This window comes from Lepidochelys kempii, chromosome 14, assembly GCF_965140285.1.
Source record: "Lepidochelys kempii isolate rLepKem1 chromosome 14, rLepKem1.hap1, whole genome shotgun sequence".
Classification (NCBI taxonomy): Eukaryota; Metazoa; Chordata; order Testudines; family Cheloniidae; genus Lepidochelys; species Lepidochelys kempii.
In genome coordinates this window covers 41,001,803-41,024,817 of record NC_136393.1, presented here as the reverse complement: position 1 = coordinate 41,024,817, position 23,015 = coordinate 41,001,803, and the positions used below count along the sequence as shown (strand labels likewise).

The window sequence follows — 23,015 nt, the reverse complement described above, 5'->3', positions numbered from 1 at the left end:
GATGGTGTAGGCAGACCCATAGAAGGGGGAGAGTGGGGAAAACAGATCCTGTCCATGATGGGGAAACAGCACTGCCAACCCCAAATGTTCAACAGTCATGAGTCAGGCTCACCAAAAACCATGAGACTGCCTTTAAAATCATGAGATTATGTAAGAATAACAGCGTTGGGGTTTGTTTTATTTGCCTTCTGCTTTTTAAGCCTTTAGGGTGAACTGGGGGTCACATTTTGAAGCTTTTTCCACAGCCATGAGGGCTAGAAACTTACTTTTTCTTTAAGAATGAAAGCTGAAATCATCACATCTCCACTTGACTCCAGGAGCTTGGGCTTTAAGGAAAACATTATCATGAGACTCGTGACAAAATCATGAGTGTTTGTAACACTGGGGAAGGAGCAGTGGCCAGCAAAGGGGGCAGCCAACTAGCAGAGAGAAAGAGAGAATGGGACAGAGATAAGGGAGTTACAATGGGATGATGTAACATAGAAATGCCAGGGCCAAGATGTTAGCAACTCCTCCATTCCTTCCACCACAGGTTTGATTTCTCTGTATCAGGAGACATGGTGGATGCTGGGGGTGACATGGCTTTTGCTGGCAGATGGGGCCCCTCTGCCCCAGTTATTTCTCCTGCCCTACCATCTCAGGCCCCCTCACTGCACAGAGTTCCCACTTCAGTTTTTCCCTGCACCTATTACCCTATGTTGTTTAAAGCGGGTGGAAAGTGAGGAACGTAGGTTTTGCATTACAAACATTTCAGATCCAATTCTTTCTAAAATGAGTGGGGATGACAGTCAGAGAAATGCTCCCACCCAGCTGGGGCTGAACAGAGAGAGCTGTGAGCAGGGGGGACCTATGGCTCCAGGGAAGGCCCTGATCTGATTCAGCCACAGCCCAGAGCACTGCTGAGATGGGAGGATGTGTCCATACCCAGGGAATCGGGGTGGGAGGGGGGAGGTGTTGGTTAATGTAAGGGCTGAAGTTGCTGCCCCTGATTGGACAATGTTTCTCTGGGAGGAATCTGGCAACTAGCTCCCCCTCCCCCAATTCACTACAGCCCATCAGCATGTGCTTCAGGCCCATTTAGGGTAACTATGTCCTGATTTTATAGGGACAGTCCCGATATTTGGGGCTTTATCTTATATAGGCACCTATTACCCTACCCCCCACCCCATCCCGACTTTTCATACTTGCTGTTTGGTCACCCTAGGCCCATTGAACTGAATTCACACCCCTGTTACACACAGTGACCAGTGTGACAGAGACCTTTATCTACCCCTGACTGGGTCCTACTCAGCATTAGGTGGAGGGGGGAACAGAAGTGGGGTGAGGATTGCAGGATTCCCAGGTCCCCTCCGGGCCATTAACTGCATTATCAGAATCCCACAGAAAAGGCAAGCCCAGGAGCCCAGAGAATGTGATGGGGCCAGTGAGTGAGGGGAACATCCTGGCATTTCCTACCCTGGCAGACTCTCTGCCCATGGAGGGGAGTGAAACGGCCTCAGGGGGCAGCCTCGTAAGGGGAGCTGGTCCCAGCGCGACGGAGGGAGGGGTGGGGAGAGCTGGGAAAGTGGATTTGGTAGCTGGGCCAGGGGAAGGGAAGTGAGAGCCCAGCCCCAGGGCTGTGTGAGCAGTGGGCCCAGGCTGGGTGAATGGGACCTGCTCAAGGAAAGGAGCCCAGGAAGCTTTTTATCCCTTGCCCCTCATATGCGCTCGACCCTGGCCACACAAACACACACCTTCTCACCTCTGCCTGGACCCTGCTCCCCCGGCCCCCATCCACCTTCCCGCCCCTCCTCAAACCTTCTTCTCCAGGGAACGCTCAGCCCCCCCCTCTATGCCCGGGAACATTTAAACATGTGCAGAGTGTGAGCTCCCCAGGCAGAAGCCATGCCCATGGGTCTTCTGTGATGTGCCCGGCACTGACAGAGACTAATGAATAATCACAATAATCCCACTAGCAGCACAAAGGGGTCTGCAAGCTCCCAGCGCAGTCTCCTCGTTGGTCTGTACAGTGCTCTCTGCACGTGGTAGGAACCGCAGGACTAGTAGTGATTCCCAAGCAGAGCAAAAGGGGAATAATAGGCAGGAAGAGCCAGAACCCCAGAGAGGGGTGAGAAAAGGGCCCCAAGAATCACAAAGCACAGAACGTGCAGGGAATAAGGAGTGGCAGGAATTCAGCTCCTTTCCCTGTGTGTTACCCAGAGACGGAGCACAATTCTCTTGGATTTATTCATTATTCAAAGTGATTTGCCAAATAAGACTTGAAAACCATCTGAGCTATGTGAGCTGTTTCTGACTGACCCATGTCACAAGATGTAGTTCCTGTTTCCCGATTGGGTGAGTGTAACACTTAGAAATTAGGTTTACAGGCCATGACCTCATGGCTGGAGGGGGCAATGGGCTGGGTGCCTGCACCAGGGTCCTGCATCCCAGGGGGCCGAGTGCCCTCTCTTAGCCATGGGAACATGGGAAAGCACCTGGGCCCCGATGCTCTGGCCTAGGGCCCCTTCTGGTTAGCAAGCTGTGAAACAAGCTAGTTCCTTACTGGCTCTATTGCTCTCCGGATGTAACATGTAGCCCTGGAGGGACCAACCTCTTCTGTCTCCAGTTTAATTCCTGTTCTAGTCTCCTCAGGGCTCTAGCCTGAACCCAGGTGCTGGTAGAAGTGAGCGGGCGTGACATTACACTCCATATTCTTTATAATATGGATATGACATAACTGAGATATACTTTATGCAAGATGGATCTTGTAAGGTATCATTGGAAAGGTTATGGTTTACTGAATGTGATTATCCAATTTGTATGCATGTATCATTTCTGTATCTAAAGTTAGGAATATGGACTATGTAACAATTACAACTGGGTGTGTATTGGGAAAACCCCCACCAGACAGGCCATCATAAGAACAGAAGAATGGCCATAGGGGGTCAGATCAAAGTTCCGTCCAGCCCAGTATCCTGTCTACTGACAGTGACCAATGCCAGGTGCCCCAGAGGGAGTGAACCTAACAGGAAATGATCAAGTGATCTCTCTCCTGCCATCCATCTCCACCCTCTGACAAACAGAGGCTAGGAACACCATTCCTTACCCTGGCTAATAGCCATTAATGGACTTAATCTCCATGAATTTATCCAGTTCTCTTTTAAACGCTGTTATAGTCCTAGCCTTCACAACCTCCTCAGGCAAGGAGTTCCACAGGTTGACTATGCACTGTGTGAAGAAGAACTTCCTTTTATTTGTTTTAAACCTGCTGCCCATTAATGGATTTGATTGGTCATTTGGAAGGAACATTAAGACCATGAAGATACTAATCTCTCTCCCTCCTGGGAGGTGTCTTGGGACATAACTGTGACACTACTAGGTCGGGTGGTCTTGTCACCTTATACTAAACGTACTGCTTGTAACTTTCCACTAAAAGAGAAGGAGGGTCAAGTTTGGGAAACAAAGGATTCCCACCTTGTGTAAATCTTATTTAAGGGTGGGGAGAAAAGCAAACGGGACTCCTCTCCATGGCCTATCTGCCCAAGAAGAAAGACTGTTAAAGACACCTGTTAAAGACAGGAAGGGAAGGCAAGGAGGTGGTCCAGACTGAGACAGGGGTCCAATCTGAAAAGAAATATAACTGGAATGCTAAACCACGGAAATTTTGTAACCTGCCTAAAATAACGTTTAGGGTAAGAAACTACATTTTGTAACCTGTTTCTTAAGTATATTGAGCTTAGCTTCTGTATTTTGTTTTATTTGCTCAGTAATCGGCTTTGTTCTGTCTGTTATCTCTTATATTCATTTAAAACTCACTTTTTATAGTTAATAAACTTATTTTTTGTTTTGTTTATAATATAACCCCCTTTGTACAATTCACAATTGGGAGAGCGTGGGGGGTAAGGGCTATGCATACTTTCTTCCACATTGAGGGAGGAGGCGGATTTCATAATATACCTTTGGGTCTGCACTCCAAGGGAGGTGGACACCTGAGTGCTGGGGCAAGTCCCTTAAGCTGAGCCTTCCCAGAACTGATCTCAGCGTCTGTTCGTTCTGCAGTTGGGTGTGGCCCTGCCTGCATGTGTTCTGGAGGAGGCTCAATAGCCTGGTTCAGCAAGACAAGTAAAAAAGCTGCCCAGGCTGACATAACAGGCAGGCTTTGTGGTATCTCAGCACCTCAGGTGGCATTCTAAGTGGGGCAACCTGTCACAGCGGGACCAGGCCCTGGAACTTAATCTTAGAAGACAGAAGCAGGGGATTTTCAAAGAGGAAGGTCCCAGCTGTGGTATTTTGGGGTCAGACCTGGGGGACAGCAAGGCAAAGGTGGGAATTCAGAGGATACGTGGTAGCAGCAGCCACGGCAATAGGAGACCAAGGTGGGGATTGCGGTGAATCATTTTATCCCTAGGGGGCTGGAAAGCATTGGATGGGAGGGGTCTGAGACAGCAGGGGAAGCTCTGGCAGGATGTGGGAAGAAGGGCAGAGAGGAGGTAGGTAGGAGGTGAGAAATCTGGGTGTGAATCCCAAGGGCTGCATGGCTGGAATGAGCAATCCCGGCTCCTCTCACAGATGGGTTTGGAACTGAAGAAGCAGATTCCAGATGTGTCTGTATCTGCAGGTTTTCTTCACCAGAATGAAGCATAAAGAGAAATAAAAGAAATGGCCGGAAGATGGTTCTGGGAGAGGGACTACCCAGAGTAGAGGGGGCAAAATGTCACCCAAAACAGGCCCTGTGCATCAAAGAATAACTCCATTCACTGAATTCCCTGTGACCAGCTTGTTATCACACAAAAGCCTCACTAAGCCTCACTAAGCCCTACCCTCTATTTGGAGAAAGGCATCACCAGTCATGTGCACATCATTTATACGCATCCTTAGAAGGTTAATCGGGCTGATTCCAATGAAAAGAAATTAACTGTCGCTGGTGATCGTTTCCTATAATGAGGGACTGAAAAGAAATGGGACAATAACTGTTTTATTTAAATGTCAAAATTATCTCCCCCTCAATTTATATAATCCAGATCCTGTTTTTCACACACACACACACACACGCAGACCCACCAGGACACCATGCTGCTGCCCCCAAATGCAGAGGATTACTTTGGAACTGCTCTCTAATTGCTCTTGAAATTTCTTCATTAGGCAGAACCACCGGCAATTCGTTAATTTCCCCTTGAGTTCACTGCACTCTGATGGGGTCTTAACCAAATGTTGCAACCCTGAGAGAGCGCTTTAGGGCTATGACTGAACTCCCTGAGCTGAATGCCCATCTCTCTCCAAGTCGTTGGCAGCTACAGGGCTGCCAGATCCTTCAGACTGTAATTGTGAGCCATCTGTGGCTGGGCAAATACTGTCTTAGCTTCTTCTCTGGGTGTTGGCTATGGCTACAGCTCCTCTTTGTAATGACAAGCTGTGCTCAGCTAGTGCAGCAAGTTCTCCCGTCTCAGCGCTCTCACCATCACTCACTGATTCACACACTCAATCCCTTGGTTCCCATCCCCCTGTGCTCAAACACAGGCTCTTTCCTGCCCATCACCCATCTCTCCTGGTCCCTTCATACTGGATCACCTCAGGTCCCTGGGCGTCTTTATGAATAAAGGGTATGAAAGGTTCCTCAGATACCCAGTCCACAGGACACTGGCTGGGGAACCAGGTAAGATGAGATAGAAGATTCCAGCTGAGACAGAGATGGATGGCAGCAGAGCGGAGGGGCTGATCAGGGCTTCTTTGCTAAACCAGGCAGAGCCAGAGGAGGGCTGAGCAGATGGGAGATGGCTACTGTCTCCTAACACCAGACACTGAAAAGTCAAACGGTGATGTCATTTGTGGAATCAGCAAATATATTAACTGTCCAAAACTTTAGTTAATGCAGAGCTAAGGTTGCCCAGCACTGCCTTGTGCCCTTCCACAATGTGGAGAGTAGCTAAACTTACACCTCTAAAAACTAAGAAATTAAGGTAAATGTCATTCCCACAATGCAACCTTAACTCTGCCCCCTTAGAGCTGGCAATAGCCAGTGAGAATGGTTCAGTAACTGTGTTGCCATAATAATTAGATATGAAGGACTAAGAAAATGTACCATTGCTTGTGTTGTATTCCACAGATTTGAATCCTAGAATTCATCTGCATGCACTCCTCTCCCTTCACTGTGTGTGTGAGGCATAGCTGTGTTGAATAGTGAAGAGATTAGCTGGAGCAGGCTGGCAGAGCTGTCACTGTGATATGAGAAGAGGTGCAGGTGTACTTTAAAAGGATCAGTTATGGTTCACTGCAGTGCTGAATTCTGTAGGCTGTGTCAGTAGAAATGCACAAGGGAGTATAGCCATGGAGACTGTCAGCAATCTGGTGGCATATGTCATGGGATCTCCAGGGCTTACTGCGGGGTCAGTGAAAGCCATGTCTCAAGGAATCCTCAGTGCAGGGGTGAAGGCATGGGAACACTTTGCAATTCTGGGGTGGTTTGTGTGGAGTAGGCTTGGTTTCTGAGTGTAAGTGGCAGCTGCTCACTAGGCCTGACCTACACCAGAGTCTTTCCTATCAAGAGAAGGTGGCAGACTTTGTCCTACACTGCTCATCGGTGCTCGATTCCTTAAGTGTTCTGTAGCATCTGTAAAGGTAGAGGGCTAATGTGTGTTATCGGTACGTTGGGACTTCACTCAAAGAGGGCAGAGTTAAGGTTATGTTGTGGGGGTAGCATGTTCTCTAATGTTATATTTCCTGCTTTTCGTGGGAGTTAAATTTGCATAGGGTTTCAGAACTATCTGAATAGTAAAAGCAGCTCCTTATTGGGGGAGCTGTATCTGAGGAATCCCTAGACCAAAAGACTACAACCTCCCATCGCTAGCTCTGCCCCCAGCCCAGATGAGGCACAGCAATTTTCAAGACAATCCAAGTCCACATGTGGATTTTAGAGCACACAGAAAAACTGGCAGTTAAAAAGGAAGCTAGTCTCAACTTTAGCTGTAGTGGTGCAACTGCTTCAGTATAATTCACTTCAGCCAGCCCCCGTCAGGGCATTTATTCACTTTCTCCCCAATGGGTTCTCAGATGTCTACTGCGGGTTGATCTCCGACTGAAGCTTTTCCCACACTTGAGGCACTTATAGGGTCTCTCCCCAGTGTGAACTTTTTGGTGCCTGGTAAGGTTTGAGCGCCGACTGAAGCTTTCTCCACAGTCCAGGCAGTTATAGGGTTTCTCTCCTGTGTGAATTCTCTGATGCCTACTAAGACCCGACCTATCACGGAAGTTCTCCCCACACTCGAGGCAGTTATAAGGTTTAGATCTCTCTCCGGTGTGGATTCTCTCATGTCTAAGAAAGGTTGACCAGTTACAGAGGGTTTCCCCACATTGAGAGCATATGAAAGTTTTTGCTTCTGTGTGGATTTTCTGGTGGCCAATAAGGTGTGGTCTCTCACTGAAGCTTTTCCCACAGTCAGGGCACTTATAGGGTTTTTCTCCCATGTGGATTCTCTGATGCACTTTCAGGGTTGGGTTGTCAATAAAGCTTTTCCCACACTGAAGACATTTAAGAGGTCTTTGTCCTGTGTGGGTTCTGCGATGTATAATAAGGTGTAAACTCCGACTGAAGCTTTTCCCACACTCGGTGCATGTGTTTTTTCCCTCCCCTTTGGAGAGTCCCTGGTGCATCATGTTTTTACTAAGATTTTTCAAACCACCTTCACATTGAATGGATTTACCCACGTTCTTCCCTGACTGAGTTCCCTGCTGTCTCTCTGGCTGGTGCTGATACTCACTAGCTTTTCCATGCTCTGGACTCCAGGACACAATCGCTTCAGATCTTTCTAATAATGTAACATGAGTTTCAACTTGCTCAGGATCTTCCTGCTGAGGATTCTCTTCCACATTCTCAATCATCCCCTCATCTGCTGGGACACAGAGAGAGAGAGTCCAAACATGAGTCATTCCCTGCACTGGAGGGGGAAAGGAGAGAAACAAACCCAAATAGCATTGGAGAAACTGAAAAATCACGAACAGAATCCTCCCCAAACCCTTTCCCAAGGGAGAGAGAGAAGGGGACAAATCTGGACACCATATCCCATCTGAACAATCAGAGGCAGGGAGGTCAGGGGAGAGGGAGCTACTGCCAAGTGTCTAGAGTTCTAGGAACAACTCTGACCTGGCTAAGATGAAGCAGACCCTGGGGGACTTTAGAAGTAGGGTTGCCAACTTTCTAATTGCGGAAAACCCAACACCCTTGCCCCACCCCCTGCCCTGAGGCCCCGCCCTCATGCCCTACCCTTTCCCTAAGGCCCCACCCCTGCTTACTCCATCCCCCCTCCCTCTGTCGCTCGCTCTCCCCCACACTTGCTCATTTTCACTGCAAGGCGCAAGCAGGCACCAGGAGAAGACAGGAGCCGCCACAGTTTGAATGTGGGAGATGGAACGTGTGATTCAAATACCCTTCACCTCACCAGGGAGAGATTTTAAACGCTACTGTAAAATTAAAAAACTCTTAACTCCTTCTGAAGTGTAAAGAAGATGCAAACAAAATTAAACAAAAACAGTTTTAATGAGAGTGGCCATTAAAACTACTCACATTTATACTTCTGTTCTTTTCTTGCTGCCACCACAAGCTCTTTAGCCGCTTCTGTCTTCAAAAATCCAGCAAACTCGGCACATGTCATTTTGTAGTTGAAGTGCATGAATAGCTCAGCTTTCACCAGGTCCACTTGGAGCCGATTCCTTTCATCAGTCCACAAGTTCTTCATAACACTGAAAACGCGTTCCACAAATGCGTTGCTGGGTGGTATAGCAAGCACATGCTGCACAATTTTAAGTAAGTTTGGGGCCTCCCAGTGCTTAAAGAATTCTACCCATACCTCAGAGACATTGATTCGATGATGGCGCTCTTGTTGCTCCTGACACAATGTCAATTCAGGATCATTTGTCAAACTCTTTAGGGTTGGTAGCACATCATTCAATGTACACATTTCTGTAAATAGTTCATCTCCGTCCACTTGAATGTCCAAGTTTGTAGTCAAAGCACACAGTTTGTCTAGTTCAAGAGGTCCGTCCAGATTGAGTGGCGCACACAACATATAGAAAGAGTTTTCGCTGAAATCAAACCACTTTTCCAGGTACTGTAGCATGCGTGTGTAAACCCGTTGGGCATCTCCAACAAATTTATTCTGCTCGTTAGGCGGCAGTTTCTTCAAGAACTGTGTCACCTTGTATCCATAGAAGCCTTGCTCTTGTCGAATCTGAATCTCTCTTCTCAGCTTGCTGAATATAGCATACAGTTCAGTTACCTGAATGTAATCACTTTCAAGAACCTTTATGGTGTTGTTAAAATGGCTCATAATGTTGTGCACGAAGTAGATGTACAGCTCGGGAAGCGTAATAATGTCATCATCGGATACTGCGACCTCCTGCTCAGAAAGAAAGGCCCATATTGCGCAGCTCACTGTTTCCTCTCCTTTGCTCACAAAGTAAGACTTGAGTGCAGGCCAATTCTTCAGTAACCTGTCGACGGCAGTGAAAAGGGTCAAAAAATGTGTAGGTACATGGCATAAGATTTCTGAATATTCTCTCTCCATGAAGTCAAGGAACTCTTTAAGTTCACTAATATTCTTTGCACAGGACGAGAATTCACTGAAAACCTTGATGACCAAGTTCTCTACATCATAAGAGAGCATTTTCAAGCCATGTTTCACTGTATTGTGCACTATGTGAGCACTGCAGTACCCTGGTACAAGGTTTGGTAAATCCAACATTCGTTTTAGGTGCACCAAAACAGACTTGTGTTTTCCAAAATTGACAGCTACGTTGTCTGCTCCATATGCCACTATTTTATTATGTATCAGACTGGCATTTTGAAGACAACTTTGTAAGTTGTTTGCAATTGCCTCTGATGTCTCATCTGCATCCTCAAAAAAGTCTATGATACATGTGCAGCTTCCCTTATCCTTATTAAAGTAGCGGACAGCAACTGGGAATAATTTTGTGTTCCCTTTATTAGAAGCACCTGTCACTATTGAGAACGATGTTGATCCAATGTCTTGCACAGCCAGTTTCAATGAATGGGGGGCTAATACAGTCTCAATCAAAGCCTCCGCTTTTCTCCTTCCACAGTGAATTTTGGAGGCGATCTTGGAATCAGTGAAAATGGAAGGGTACAGTTTATTTCCACAGTCTTGAGAATGGTAGCTGTGGTGGTGTTTAACTCCATGGTATGTTAAAAGCAATTCAGCCATGCATATGTGTTGTTCTTCGGAGGTATCAGCCTTTAAAAAGAATTTATCGATTGTACTGGACAACCTTTGAATCTTTTGCTTTTCAGGTTCTGCCATTTCACCTCGCCCTGGTCTGACTGCAGCACAGTTTAGCCGATAGATAAAACAGTGTCCACTGTGGATGTGGCAACACTAACTAGGTAGATGACTGTTGATGCCTGCTGGCTAGGCTCTTAACTCTTTAAAGGCCAGTTGCTCCCCACTGCCTGTGGCTGTGCACTGAAAAAGTTATTCAAAGATTCAATCAAATATATTTTTGACAGACATATTATGCTAATTTCAGGTTTTATTAGTTACAGAACGCTAGAAAACTAGAGAAAATTATGGTAACCGGACTTTTAGTCTCCGGTCAATACTTCTGACTGCACAGGTCCCCGTAAAATTGGGCATATTATATTGTATTATATTATATTTTTCTGTTTTCAGTGGAGCTAAAGTTAACATAGATGTTTTGACCAGCTTGTGTAACATCTAATTCTGCAAGGAACTCTCTATATTTGCAGCAGTTCAATTAGCACCCCCCCGGGAACAGCAGGAACTGATGCAGCTAGCACATCAAAGACAAAACCACATGCTTACAATTTTCACGGTTAGTGCAGTTTTATTAAGCCATGGCAAAATGATGTGACAGCTATAAGATAAAAATATAATTTACATTTGATACCAGCGACTCTCCAGATTAACAAAACAAGGAAGTAACATGTTGATATATTAAGTCAACTGTATTAAGATAATATATTCAGAATTTTGTTTTAATCTTTAAGACAATAAAAAACCCATCCAGAAGAGAGCAGGGCATAGTTTAAAAAATATCAAACTGCCGTATAGTTGTAAGATGAGAATTTTCAATGGTCCTCATCATGTCCTGATGTTTACATTGTCACATCATCTCAAAATACCACCCTATTGGTGATGGGCAGTGCTATTTTTATGGGTGCCAAGTGACCTTGAGACTTGTAACCATACCAAAAACGGTGGTTTACTTGCACAATCTGGCATGAGGGCAGCCCTTAATTTATTTTATTTATTACTCTACCAGAAGAGTGTTTATTGCTAAATGTCGTACAAAAGAGGAAACAATGTAACTGGAGCAGCGAACAGCAGAGAGGCTAACAGAGGGAGTTTGCCTGGGATCTGCCTGAGAGAAGGTACACTAAGGGCTGCATTAGGGAGGCTGTGTTGGTGAGTATCTGAATGTCTGTTGTGGGGACAGTTTGACAGTCTGACCTTGTGCTTGATTGGTTGTTTGAAAGGTGTGAATTTGGAGTGCTATGTTCCAGGTGAACCTTGAGTGGACCTGACTGTTATAAAAAGCCAGTCAGCTGCGAACCAGCTGAGCAGCGAACAGCAGAGAGGCTAACAGAGGAGTTCGCCTTGGGAGAGCCCACTGCGGCTTACATCTTGCCGGCTTCTCTGAGTAGTAACGACAACTCCTGAGGAAGCTCATAGAAGGAAGGTAGTATGGATGGGGACTGTTCAGCTGTTGTGACCTGCACTGGATGTCCCATGTTTGTCTGTCTTTCTTCCACAGGACAGAAGCGACTTTGTCTGTACAAAGTGCAAGCTGGTCTCCATATTGGAAGAGAAGGTTCCGGGTCTGGAGAAACAAGGATTGACCCTGCGTTGCATAAGAGAAACTGAAGATTTCCTGGACAGACGTCAGGATATGCTTCTACGGGCACAATGTTCTGAAGATTCAGAGCAGGCTGCGCAGCAGGGACAGGAGGATGGGGAAGCAATTTGGCAGCATGTGACCTCCAGAAGAAGAAAGGGGAGCGTCCATGTATCAGCAACGCAGACACAGGTAAGCAACCGTTTTCATGTTCTCTCCACAGGTACTAATGTGGAGAGTGGACTAGATGATACATCTGAGAGAAGGGAACAGAAGGAGACTCCACCGATTGGAAGGCATGAGATGTACTGTCCTAGGGATGGGGGTTCCATGACCACCACTCCCAAGAGAAGAAGGCGGAGGATGGTGGTCGGGGACTCTCTCCTCAGGGGGACTGAGTCATCTATCTGCCGCCCCGACCGCGGAAAACTGAGAAGTCTGCTGCTTGCCAGGAGCTAGGATTCACAATGTGACAGAGAGACTGCCAAGACTCATCAAGACCTCGGATCGCTACCCCTTCCTGCTTCTCCACGTGGGCACCAATGATACTGCCAAGAATGACCTTGAGCGGATCACTGTAGACTACGTGGCTCTGGGAAGAAGGATAAAGGAGTTTGAGGCACAAGTGGTGTTCTCGTCCATCCTCCCCATGGAAGGAAAAGGCCCAGGTAGAGACCGTCGAATCGTGGAAGTCAACGAATGGCTACGCAGGTGGTGTCGGAGAGAAGGCTTTGGATTCTTTGACCATGGGACGGTGTTCCAAGAAGGAGGAGTGCTAGGCAGAGACGGGCTCCACCTAATGAAGAGAGGGAAGAGCATCTTCGCAAGCAGGCTGGCTAACCTAGTGAGGAGGCCTTTAAACTAGGTTCACCAGGGGAAGGAGACCAAAGCCCTGAGGTAAGTGGGGAAGTGGGATACCGGGAAGAAGCAAGAGCAGGAGAGCATGAGAGGGGAGGGCTCCTGCCTCATACTGAGAAAGAGGGACGATCAGTGAGTTATCTCAAGTGCCTATACACAAATGCAAGAAGCCTGGGAAACAAGCAGGGAGAACTGGAAGTCCTGGCACAGTCAAGGAATTATGATGTGATTGGAATAACAGAGACTTGGTGGGACATGACTGGAGTACTGTTATGGATGGATATAAACCGCTCAGGAAGGACTGGCAGGGCAGAAAACGTGGGGGAGTTGCATTGTATGTAAGAGAGCAGTATGACTGCTCAGAGCTCTGGTATGAAACTGCAGAAAAACCTGAGTGTCTCTGGATTAAGTTTAGAAGTGTGAGCAACAAGGGTGATGTCATGGTGGGAGTCTGCTATAGACCACCGGACCAGGGGGATGAGGTGGACGAGGCTTTCTTTTGGCAACTAATGGAAGTTACTAGATCGCAGGCCCTGGTTCTCATGGGAGACTTCAATCACCCTGATATCTGCTGGGAGAGCAATACAGCCGTGCACAGGCAATCCAGGAAGTTTTTGGAAAATGTAGGGGACAATTTCCTGGTGCAAGTGCTGGAGGAACCAACTAGGGGCAGAGCTCTTCTTGACCTGCTGCTCACAAACCGGGAAGAATTAGTAGGGGAAGCAAAAGTGGATGGGAACCTGGGAGGCAGTGACCATGAGGTGGTCGAGTTCAGGATCCTGACACAGGGAAGAAAGGAGAGCAGCAGAATATGGACCCTAGACTTCAGAAAAGCAGACTTTGACAACCTCAGGGAACTGATGGGCAGGATCCCTGGGAGAATAACATGAGGGGGAAAGGAGTCCAGGAGAGCTGGCTGTATTGTAAAGAATCCTTATTGAGGTTTCAGGGACAAACCATCCCGATGTATAGAAAGAATAGTAAATATGGCAGGCGACCAGCTTGGCTTAACAGTGAAATCCTTGCTGATCTTAAATTCAAAAAAGAAGCTTACAAGTGGAAGATTGGACAAATGACCAGGGAAGCATAAAAATATTGCTCGGGCATGCAGGAGTGAAATCAGGAAGGCCAAATCACACCTAGAGTTGCAGCTAGCAAGAGATGTTACGAGTAACAAGAAGGGTTTCTTCAGGTATGTTAGCAACAAGAAGAAAGTCAAGGAAAGTGTGGGCCCCTTACTGAATGAGGGAGGCAACCCAATGACAGAGGATGTGGAAAAAGCTAATGTACTCAATGTTTTTTGTCTCTGTCTTCACGAACAAGGTCAGCTCCCAGACTACTGCACTGGGCAGCACAGCATGGGGAGGAGGTGACCAGCCCTCTGTGGAGAAAGAAGTGGTTCGGGACTATTTAGAAAAGCTGGATGAGCACAAGTCCATGGGGCCGGATGCGCTGCATCCAAGGGTGCTAAAGGAGTTGGCGGATGTGATTGCAGAGCCATTGGCCATTATCTTTGAAAACTCATGATGATAGGGTGAGGTCCCGGACGACTGGAAAAAGGCTAATGTAGTGCCCATCTTTAAAAAAGGGAAGGAGGAGGATCCTGGGAAATACAGGCCAGTCAGCCTCACCTCAGTCCCTGGAAAAATCATGGAGCAGGTCCTCAAGGAATCAAATCTGAAGCACTTCGAGGAGAGGAAAGTGATCAGGAATAGTCAGCATGGATTCACCAAGGGCAAGTCATGCCTGACTAATCTAATTGCCTTCTATGACGAGATAACTGGCTCTGTGGATGAGGAGAAAGCGGTGGACGTGTTGTTCTTTGACTTTAGCAAAGCTTTTGACACGGTCTCCCACAGTATTCTTGCCACCAAGTTAAAGAAGTATGGGCTGGATGAATGCACTCTAAGGTGGATAGGAAGCTGGCTAGATTGTCGGGCTCAATGGGTAGTGATCAATGGATCCATGTCTAGTTGGCAGCCGGTTATCAAGTGGAGTGCCCCAAGGGTCGGTCCTCGGGCTGGTTTTGTTCAATATCTTCATTAATGATCTGGAGGATGATGTGGGTTGCACCCTCAGCAAGTTTGCAGATGACACTAAACTGGGAGGAGAGGTAGATACGCTGGAGGGTAGGGATAGGATACAGAGGGCCCTAGACAAATTAGAGGATTGGGCCAAAAGAAATCTGATGAGGTTCAACAAGGACAAGTGCAGAGTCCTGCACTTAGGACGGAAGAATCCCATGCACCGCTACAGACTAGGGACCGAATGGCTAGGCAGCAGTTCTGCGGAAAAGGACCTAGGGGTTACACTGGATGAGAAGCTGGATATGAGGCAACAGGGTGCCCTTGTTGCCAAGAAGGCCAATGGCATTTTGGGATGTATAAGTAGGGGCATTGCCAGCAGATCGAGGGACGTGATCGTTCCCCTCTATTCGACATTGGTGAGGCCTCATCTGGAGTACTGTGTCCAATTTTGGGCCCCACACTACAAGAAGGATGTGGAAAAACTGGAAAACGTCCAGCGGAGGGCAACAAAAATGATTAGGGGACTGGAACACATGACTTATGAGGAGAGGCTGAGGGAACTGGGATTGTTTAGTCTGCAGAAGAGAAGAGTGAGGGAGGATTTGATAGCTGCTTTCAACTACCTGAAAGGGGGTTCCAAAGAGGATGGATCTAGACTGTTCTCAGTGGTAACAGATGACAGAATGAGGAGTAATGGTCTCAAGTTGCAGTGGGGGAGGTTTAGGTTGGATATTAGGAAAAACTTTTTCACTAGGAGGATGGTGAAGCACTGGAATGTGTTACCTAGGGAGGTGGTGGAATCTCCTTCCTTAGAAGTTTTTAAGGTCAGGCTTGAGAAAGCCCTGGCTAGGATGATTTAGTTGGGGATTGGTCCTGCTTTGAGCAGGGGGTTGGACTAGATGACCTCCTGAAGTCCCTTCCAACCCTGATATTCTATGATTCTATGGAGAAAATGCACATAATATCAAAGTAATTAACAAAACTGTCCATTTTTTGTACAAAAAGCCATGTTTTAAAGGTCTTATGTACAAACAGATAAAGGAAAACAATAGTACCTGTAAATTTGGTTATAAATGGCCCTGGGTAGATTTCAGCAACATCAAACTGCATTCTGCTAGCTAATTATCATTACTATTAAACATCTACCTTAGTGCAAAACACAGCTTAGGCGCTTTAGGGCTCAGACTAATCAAGAAGCAAGATTAACCACTGATGTACGTCATCTGTTCCACAACTCAGTTGATACAAAGCTGCTACTCACTGCTTTTTACCACAAAGTAATTTATATTGGAAAAAATAAAAGGATACTATTCTCTGATCTGAAATATTGGAGTAATTACATTTTTATTACATGGTGATCAGTCACAAATCTCACTGTATACCCATTCCAGTGCAAAAAACCTAGCTGTATAGAGGGCAGAGAATTAGATTAAATCCAATGATATATCTTCTAGGTTATACCTTTTATAAAAAGTGCTATATGGTTCCACCTTAAGTGCTCAACACACTGAAGTAATGTTGTAAACATTATTTATTTGTATTACAGTAGCACTTACACCAGACAATTGTGCTCAGCAATGTACACATCTATAACATACAGTCCCTGCCCCAAAGATCTTATAGTCTACATATTAGACAAAAGGTAGATCTAACAAACAGACCGGGGAGCAACAGCAGTGCAAGCTTCTCCATGTGGCCCTAACCAATGTGCCTCAACTGTGGAGTGGAGCCTCCCAGCCATGAGATATCTTGTTGCTCTTGATTCACACTTCTCTCTCTTTGCTGGGAGTGCCAGTTTAACAAGAATGTGGGACTGAACGTAGGGCCTAATGCTGCAAACCCTTGTTCACCTGAATATTCTTATGGAACCGAATGGGACTACTTACTGGCCTGCAACCTCAGCTGGATTCATACCCTTGACCTGGTGGGATTTTCAAAATGTCCAACTTCATCTTTAGGCATCTAATCTTAATGAAGTCTTGATCCTTTTATATACCTCCTACGATATTCTCCAAGAATACCTGTGCTAAGCAGGCCTTGCAATTATATGCAACCTCATAGTACTTGATAGCTTAAAAAAAAGGGGGAAGAGTTTTTAACTGTCAATGCTGACCATATTCAAGGGCTTGATTCTCCTGTCACAATGGTATTACATTGTTATAATGCTGCTCGGCCAGATCCTCAGCTACTGTAAACTAGCATACCTCAAAACAAAAAACAAAACAAAAACACCAAAAACCAGAGCTCCACTGATTTGCACCAATTGAGGATCTGCTCCATTGATTTTGATGGAGCAACTCTGTATTTATACCAGTGGAAATGAGAGGAGAAGCAGCTCATAAATATCAATTACTAATGACTTACCAAAAAAAAAAAATTTGTGAACTTGTAAGACAATATTTTTCATAATATGAAGAACCTATACAAATAGTACAGTCACTTTCTTTTTGTGTGAAAAACTGGCTCTCTAGTATGGATGCAACAACAACTTCTGAAGTAGATTGCAATGGTTTTTCAAATCAGCAGAACACAAATAAATTAGAAATGCTTGATATATTGCAAGTTCATATAAATCCTAGTTCTGTCACAATATGTACTTCAGCCAGGTTGCTATTAAAGATCATGTATATTTTCTTAATCATGCATGATTGTACATTAAAGTCTCTTTCTGTACTAAAAACAGCTTTTTGAACATTAATTTTACTTACATTTGCTGTCTCAAGTTTAGATGTAGAAACCCAAATCCTGAATAATTCAGCCTGAATAATTCTGTTCTTTGAGCTGGACTTCTCCACTCTGTAGCTACGTATCTTTGTCTGTGTCACCCATCAAAGTAGTATCTAAGCACATGAATGCTAAATTAGTGTACTTTTATAATCTGGCTGTGATTTTTACTTTGTAATATCACTTGTAAATACATGTGGCAATTTCAGTAATGGTGGGAGATTTCCAAAGCCTTGATTGGATTTAAAGTTTGAATATGTTTTTTTAATTATATGGTCTGAACACTAAAGGCAAATCTCAGTTAAGAATATTAGATACTGTGGTGGCTAGAGCAAATAAAGCCCTTAATAGTTAAGGAGAGAACATCTGGGAACTAGTGAACTTGATTTTCATTCCAGCAACTACAGGATCTTCATTAATTGCTTGAATACTGTAGTTCATTTTGGAAATTTTACAGCTTTAACGAATAGGTTTGACACTTACTTAATTCTCATCCCCAGCCTCTAGCTTGCTCCCTGGCCTGCCACAGCCACGGAGGGCGAGTGAGCGGGGTTAACAAACACAGTGGGGGTGGCAAGGGGCACCCCGTAGAATCATTATAGGCCCCAGACCCAGGCAGGGCCAGACCATTGCACCAGGCCCAGGACTGGCAGGAGCCAGGTGCCCGAGGCCAGAAGGGCCCCACTGGTGAGCTGGGAGGAGGCTGAGACACGCAGCACCAACAGGATGCGGGCCCCTACCAGGGAGGCGGCACAGGAGTCCCTGCAGGCCACAGGGTCCTGGGAGGGGCAGTCTCGTCCTCCTCCCCTCCCAGAGCCCCTTGCAGTGCTCAGATACAGGGATACCTTGAACGCCTGGGTGCCAGCGACGGGGAGATAGAGCGTGGGGGCACGCACCGCAGCTTGAGTCCAGCCACAGGAGCGCGAGCAGGAGACTAGGGCTGCAGCGGGAGAGGTGTGCGCCACGCCCCCTCAACAGCTGCCTCCAGCTGAGCACTCGTGAGTCATGCTACATAACCCTGCCCTAACCTGGCCAATGGGAGCTGTGTGTGCGGGCGAGGGGTGAGGGCAACGCATGGAGCCACCCTGGCTGCCCCTCCACCTGGGAGCTGGACATGCCAGCTGCTTCCCGGGAGCAGTGCGGAGCTGGGCAGGGAGCCTGCCAGCCCTGCTGAGCCTCCAACCGGATTTTTAACAGTGGTCAGCAGCGCTGACCAAAGCTGCCAGGGTCCCTTTTTGACCCATGGGTTTTCACCCCATTCAAACCAGGAAACCACATCAGGCTTGGAAATCCTGCTCAGGGGAAAGAGAACAAGCGAGATCCGGTGAATTTGTGGAATATTTCTCACAAAGCATGTTCCATGATTTTAAACCTGAGCCTGTTTTAAAGCAGTAAAATCCTAAAAACACACTTATCAGTATGTCTTCGTCAGTAACAGTTTCTTTCCAAAATACAGACAAATTCCTGCAGTTCAAAAGGTTTATGTATGGGTTGGAGGTGGGGGAATCTGAGAGGATATTATGTAAACTTTTGAAAATTAGTGGGAAAGGGTACAAGGTATGAGATTTTTTTAATCAGACTGACAATCACAAGGAAAACAGCAAAATCTGAGGAGATTTGATATTAATAGTCAATAACTAGAGACAAAAGTGAGGGCATTCAATAACTAGGGGAAAAAAGGGTGACTAAAGGGGAATTTAGATCAGTATTCAGAATCCGAAGGGAAATTAAATAAATAATAGTTAAGATGGTAAAAAAATCACAGGCTGCGACTTTGTTGCGGAAACCACAACTTTTAGCACACACAACACATCTGAATGGTGTTGCAACTTCGTGCACCAGGCAGTAACACCAACCCACTCAGATTTGTCCTGCAGCCGGGGAGGGGCTCCTGAGAAAGTGCCATCTCCAGACCAGATGTGCTCTACCCCACCTGTCCATGGCTCCACTGTTATATCATTGTTGATAAATGCAAGGTAATCCAAATTGGAAAACATGATCCCAACTATACATACACAATGATGGGGTCTAAATTAGCTGTTACCGCTGAAGAAAGAGATCTTGGAGTCATTGTGAATAGTTCTCTGAAAACATCCATTCAATATGCAGTAAGAGTCAAAAAAGTGAACAGAATGTTGGGAATTAGTAAGAAAGTGACAGATAATGAGAGATATATAAATATAAATCCATGGTACGCCCACATCTTGAATACTGCATGCAGATGTGGTCGCCCCATCTCAAAAACGATATATTGGAATTTTAAAATGTTCAGCAATAGGAAACAAAAATGATTAGGGGTATGGACTGGCTACCATATGAGGAGAGATTAATAAGACTGGGATTTTTCATCTTGGAAAAGAGACAACTAAGAGGGGATATGATAGAGGTCTATAAAATCATGACTGGGGTGGCGAAAGTAAATAAGGAAGTGTTATTTACTCCCTCTCATAACATAAAAAGTAGGGATCACCAAATGAAATTAATAGGCAGCAGGTTTAAAACAAACAAAAGGCAGTATTTTTCACACAACACAGAGTCAACCTGTGGAACTCCTTGCCAGAGGATGTTGTGAAGGCCAAGACTATAACAGGGTTCAAAAAAGAACTAGATAAATTCATGGAGGATAGGTCCATCAATCGCTATTGGTGGAGGAAGGATAGCTCAGTGGTTTGAGCATTGGCCTGCTAAACCCAGGGTTGTGAGTTCAATCCTTGAGGGGGCCATTGAGGGATCTGGGGCAAAAATTGGGGATTGGTCCTGCTTTGAGCAGGGGGTTGGACTAGATGACCTCCTGAGGTCGCTTCCAACCCTGATATTCTAAGATGGGCAGGGATGCTGTCCCTCGCCTCTGTTTGCCAGAAGCTGGGAATGGGCGACAGGGACTGGATCACTTGATGATTGCCTCTTCTGTTCACTGTTTTGTTCAGTGGCATTGGCCACTGTTGGAAGACAGGATACTGGGCTAGATGGACCTTTGGTCTGACCATTCTTATGTGCCTGAGGAACGGAGCTGTGGACCATGGTCCTTCTCCTGAAACTTCAGGTGATATTTAGGTCCCCTGAGCATCAGAGACTGAATAGGGGGAAGCTTCCAGCTGTGATGTTTACTACATTTGGGGAAATCAGTCAATTTTAATGTACATAAAGGGAGGGGGAATTAAGACATGAGGGGGAAAGTTGATTAGCAGGGAGCTTATTCCCCTTCTTCAGCCCCTCTTCCCACATCTGGGATAGTAACTCAGGGCAACACTTTCTCTCCAAAACAAAGGGGAAATTGCTGCAGATTAAAAGGGTAGAAAACCCTCCATAATCTGAGATTTTTATATTTTGAGTATTATTAGTGAGAAAATAAGGCAACATCTGAGAGGGATAATCTTCAAGAATTTCAGAGAAAGACAGAAAGAAAGACAGAAAGAAAATTCAGAAACATCAGGGCTAACGTGCACAGCTGATGAGAGTTGAGAGTGTCTCTCATTGACATAGCTACTGCCTCTCCCAAAAGTGGATTAACTATGTGGATAGGAGAGCTCTCTCCCATCAGTGTAGAGCAAGTCTTTACATTAAAGTGCTGCAGCTGTGCCAATGCAGTGTTTTAAGTGTAGACCTGCCCTAAGATTTTGTAAATTATTAAATGACTATTTAGAAATGGACTCATTGCATTAAAATTCATTTTCTCTAAGAATGCAGGTTAGCACTTTATTCTTCTGTCATTAAGACTCTGAACACCTAGACTTGATTTAGAATTGCACTAAATGTACAGAAACCATATTTTTCTCTAAAAATGAGGAAAAGGCATAAACGCTATATTTATTTATTCCTTTAATTGTAATGCTTCCAATAAGGATACATTAGATAGAGAAGGGACTTGAATGAGGGCTCCTCTATATCCCAGGTGAGCGCTCTGACCACTGGGCTAAATGCTGGGCTTAATGCTTCCTCTTCCTTGCTAAAATGGCATAGGCACCGAAGGCCAAGAAAGGGTTTGCAGCTGAGAATCCCAAGCACTGGGAAGTGCCTCCCTACACTCTGGATTTAGGAACTTCTTTCCAAGAGCAGAGTGGGGGCCCTGCAACATTTTTAAAAATAGGACTTAGGCACCTTTGAAAAACTGTACCCTCCAGCCCAGGTCCACAAAGACATTTCAGCATCCATTGAAATCAGTGGAAAATAAGAACCTAAAGAACCTTCGTGGCTCTGGGCCAAAGTGGTTTTCCCCCCAACATCTCACCCAGCCTGAGGCAGAGCACAGAACTGAACATCCCTCTCCCACATTCTAAATTAACACCCTAACCATGGGGCAGTGTAACCAGCGACTGCAGAGAATTCAGTCCCAGAGGTTCGCATAAACCTCCCCCGCTCTGCAGACAGGTTTACCCAAGACGCCTCATTCCACCGGGAAGGTGATGGCAAAAACCCGCTTACCTTTGCTCTAGGCTGTGGCCCCCTGAAATGTGGGGGGGGGCCCAGCTCTTTTGGGAAGGGAAGGTCTATCTTCTCGGTCAGGGTGTCCTGGGCAGGGTGGGGCGGGGGGGTCTCTGAACTAGACTGTCTTGTTGGGAAACAGCGGGTATGTTGCTTCCTCGGTATCAACCCCTCCCTTGCACGGCCAGGGCGCTGGAGCCCCGGCAGCTGCAGGCTTTTGCGAGGGACACAAGGGCGAGAGCGGCCTGCAGGCAGCAGCCTTCGCGCGGCAGTGAACGCAAGGCACTTCCTGCTGGGGACGCGTTTCCCTGCGACACAGACCCCGCGCCCGGTTGGCTTTGCAGGTGTCTCGGGTGAAGGGGCCGCAGGGAGAACTGGATCCTGGCCGGGGCCCGCTCAGGTCGCGGGTTTGTGCCCGCGGGCGTGGGGGGCGTTAGCTGTTGGGTGCAAAAGGGTCAGGTGCGCTTCTTCCCCTCGGGGGCGGGCCCACGCCGCGCCATGCACCCCCCTGGCAGCACCCCTTTCAGCCCTACGCACAGTGCCCCACCGCCCCGAGACCCCCACAAACCCCTATGCGCAGTGCCCTTCCCCAGACCACTATGTCCAGCATACCTCACCCACCCGGACCCCCCCCGATCCTCTCACTGCCCAGTGCCCCCCACAGCCCTCCCGCAACTGCACAGTGCCCGGCACCTCCCCGCCCAGAGCCCCCCCCCCGATCCTCTCACTGCCCAGTGCCCCCCACAGCCCTCCCGCAACTGCACAGTGCCCTGCGCCTCCCCGCCCAGAGCCCCCCACAGATCCTCTCACTGCCCAGTGCCCCCCACAGCCCTCCCACAACTGCACAGTGCCCGGCGCCTCCCGCCCAGAGCCCCCCCCGATCCTCTCACTGCCCAGTGCCCCCCACAGCCCTCCCGCAACTGCACAGTGCCCGGCGCCTCCCTGCCCAGAGCCCCCCACAGACCCTCTCACTGTCCAGTGCCCCCCACAGCCCTCCCGCAACTGCACAGTGCCCGGCACCTCCCCGCCCAGAGCCCCCCCCCCCGATCCTCTCACTGCCCAGTGCCCCCCACAGCCCTCCCGCAACTGCACAGTGCCCTGCGCCTCCCCGCCCAGAGCCCCCCACAGATCCTCTCACTG

The 23,015-nt window shown here is 47.1% G+C and overlaps 1 protein-coding gene across 1 annotated transcript; it reads right to left on the bottom strand.

The window, feature by feature from the left end:
* Window positions 1-4,940: 4,940 nt before the first annotated feature.
* LOC140904635 (uncharacterized) lies at window positions 4,941-22,222 on the bottom strand. The gene is given in 5 exon segments (XM_073327038.2): window positions 4,941-7,014; window positions 7,016-7,862; window positions 8,537-10,451; window positions 17,438-17,569; window positions 21,876-22,222. Coding segments are annotated over 3 exon segments (2,646 nt in total). The 5' UTR covers window positions 10,290-10,451; window positions 17,438-17,569; window positions 21,876-22,222; the 3' UTR covers window positions 4,941-6,968.
* Window positions 22,223-23,015: the final 793 nt, after the last annotated feature.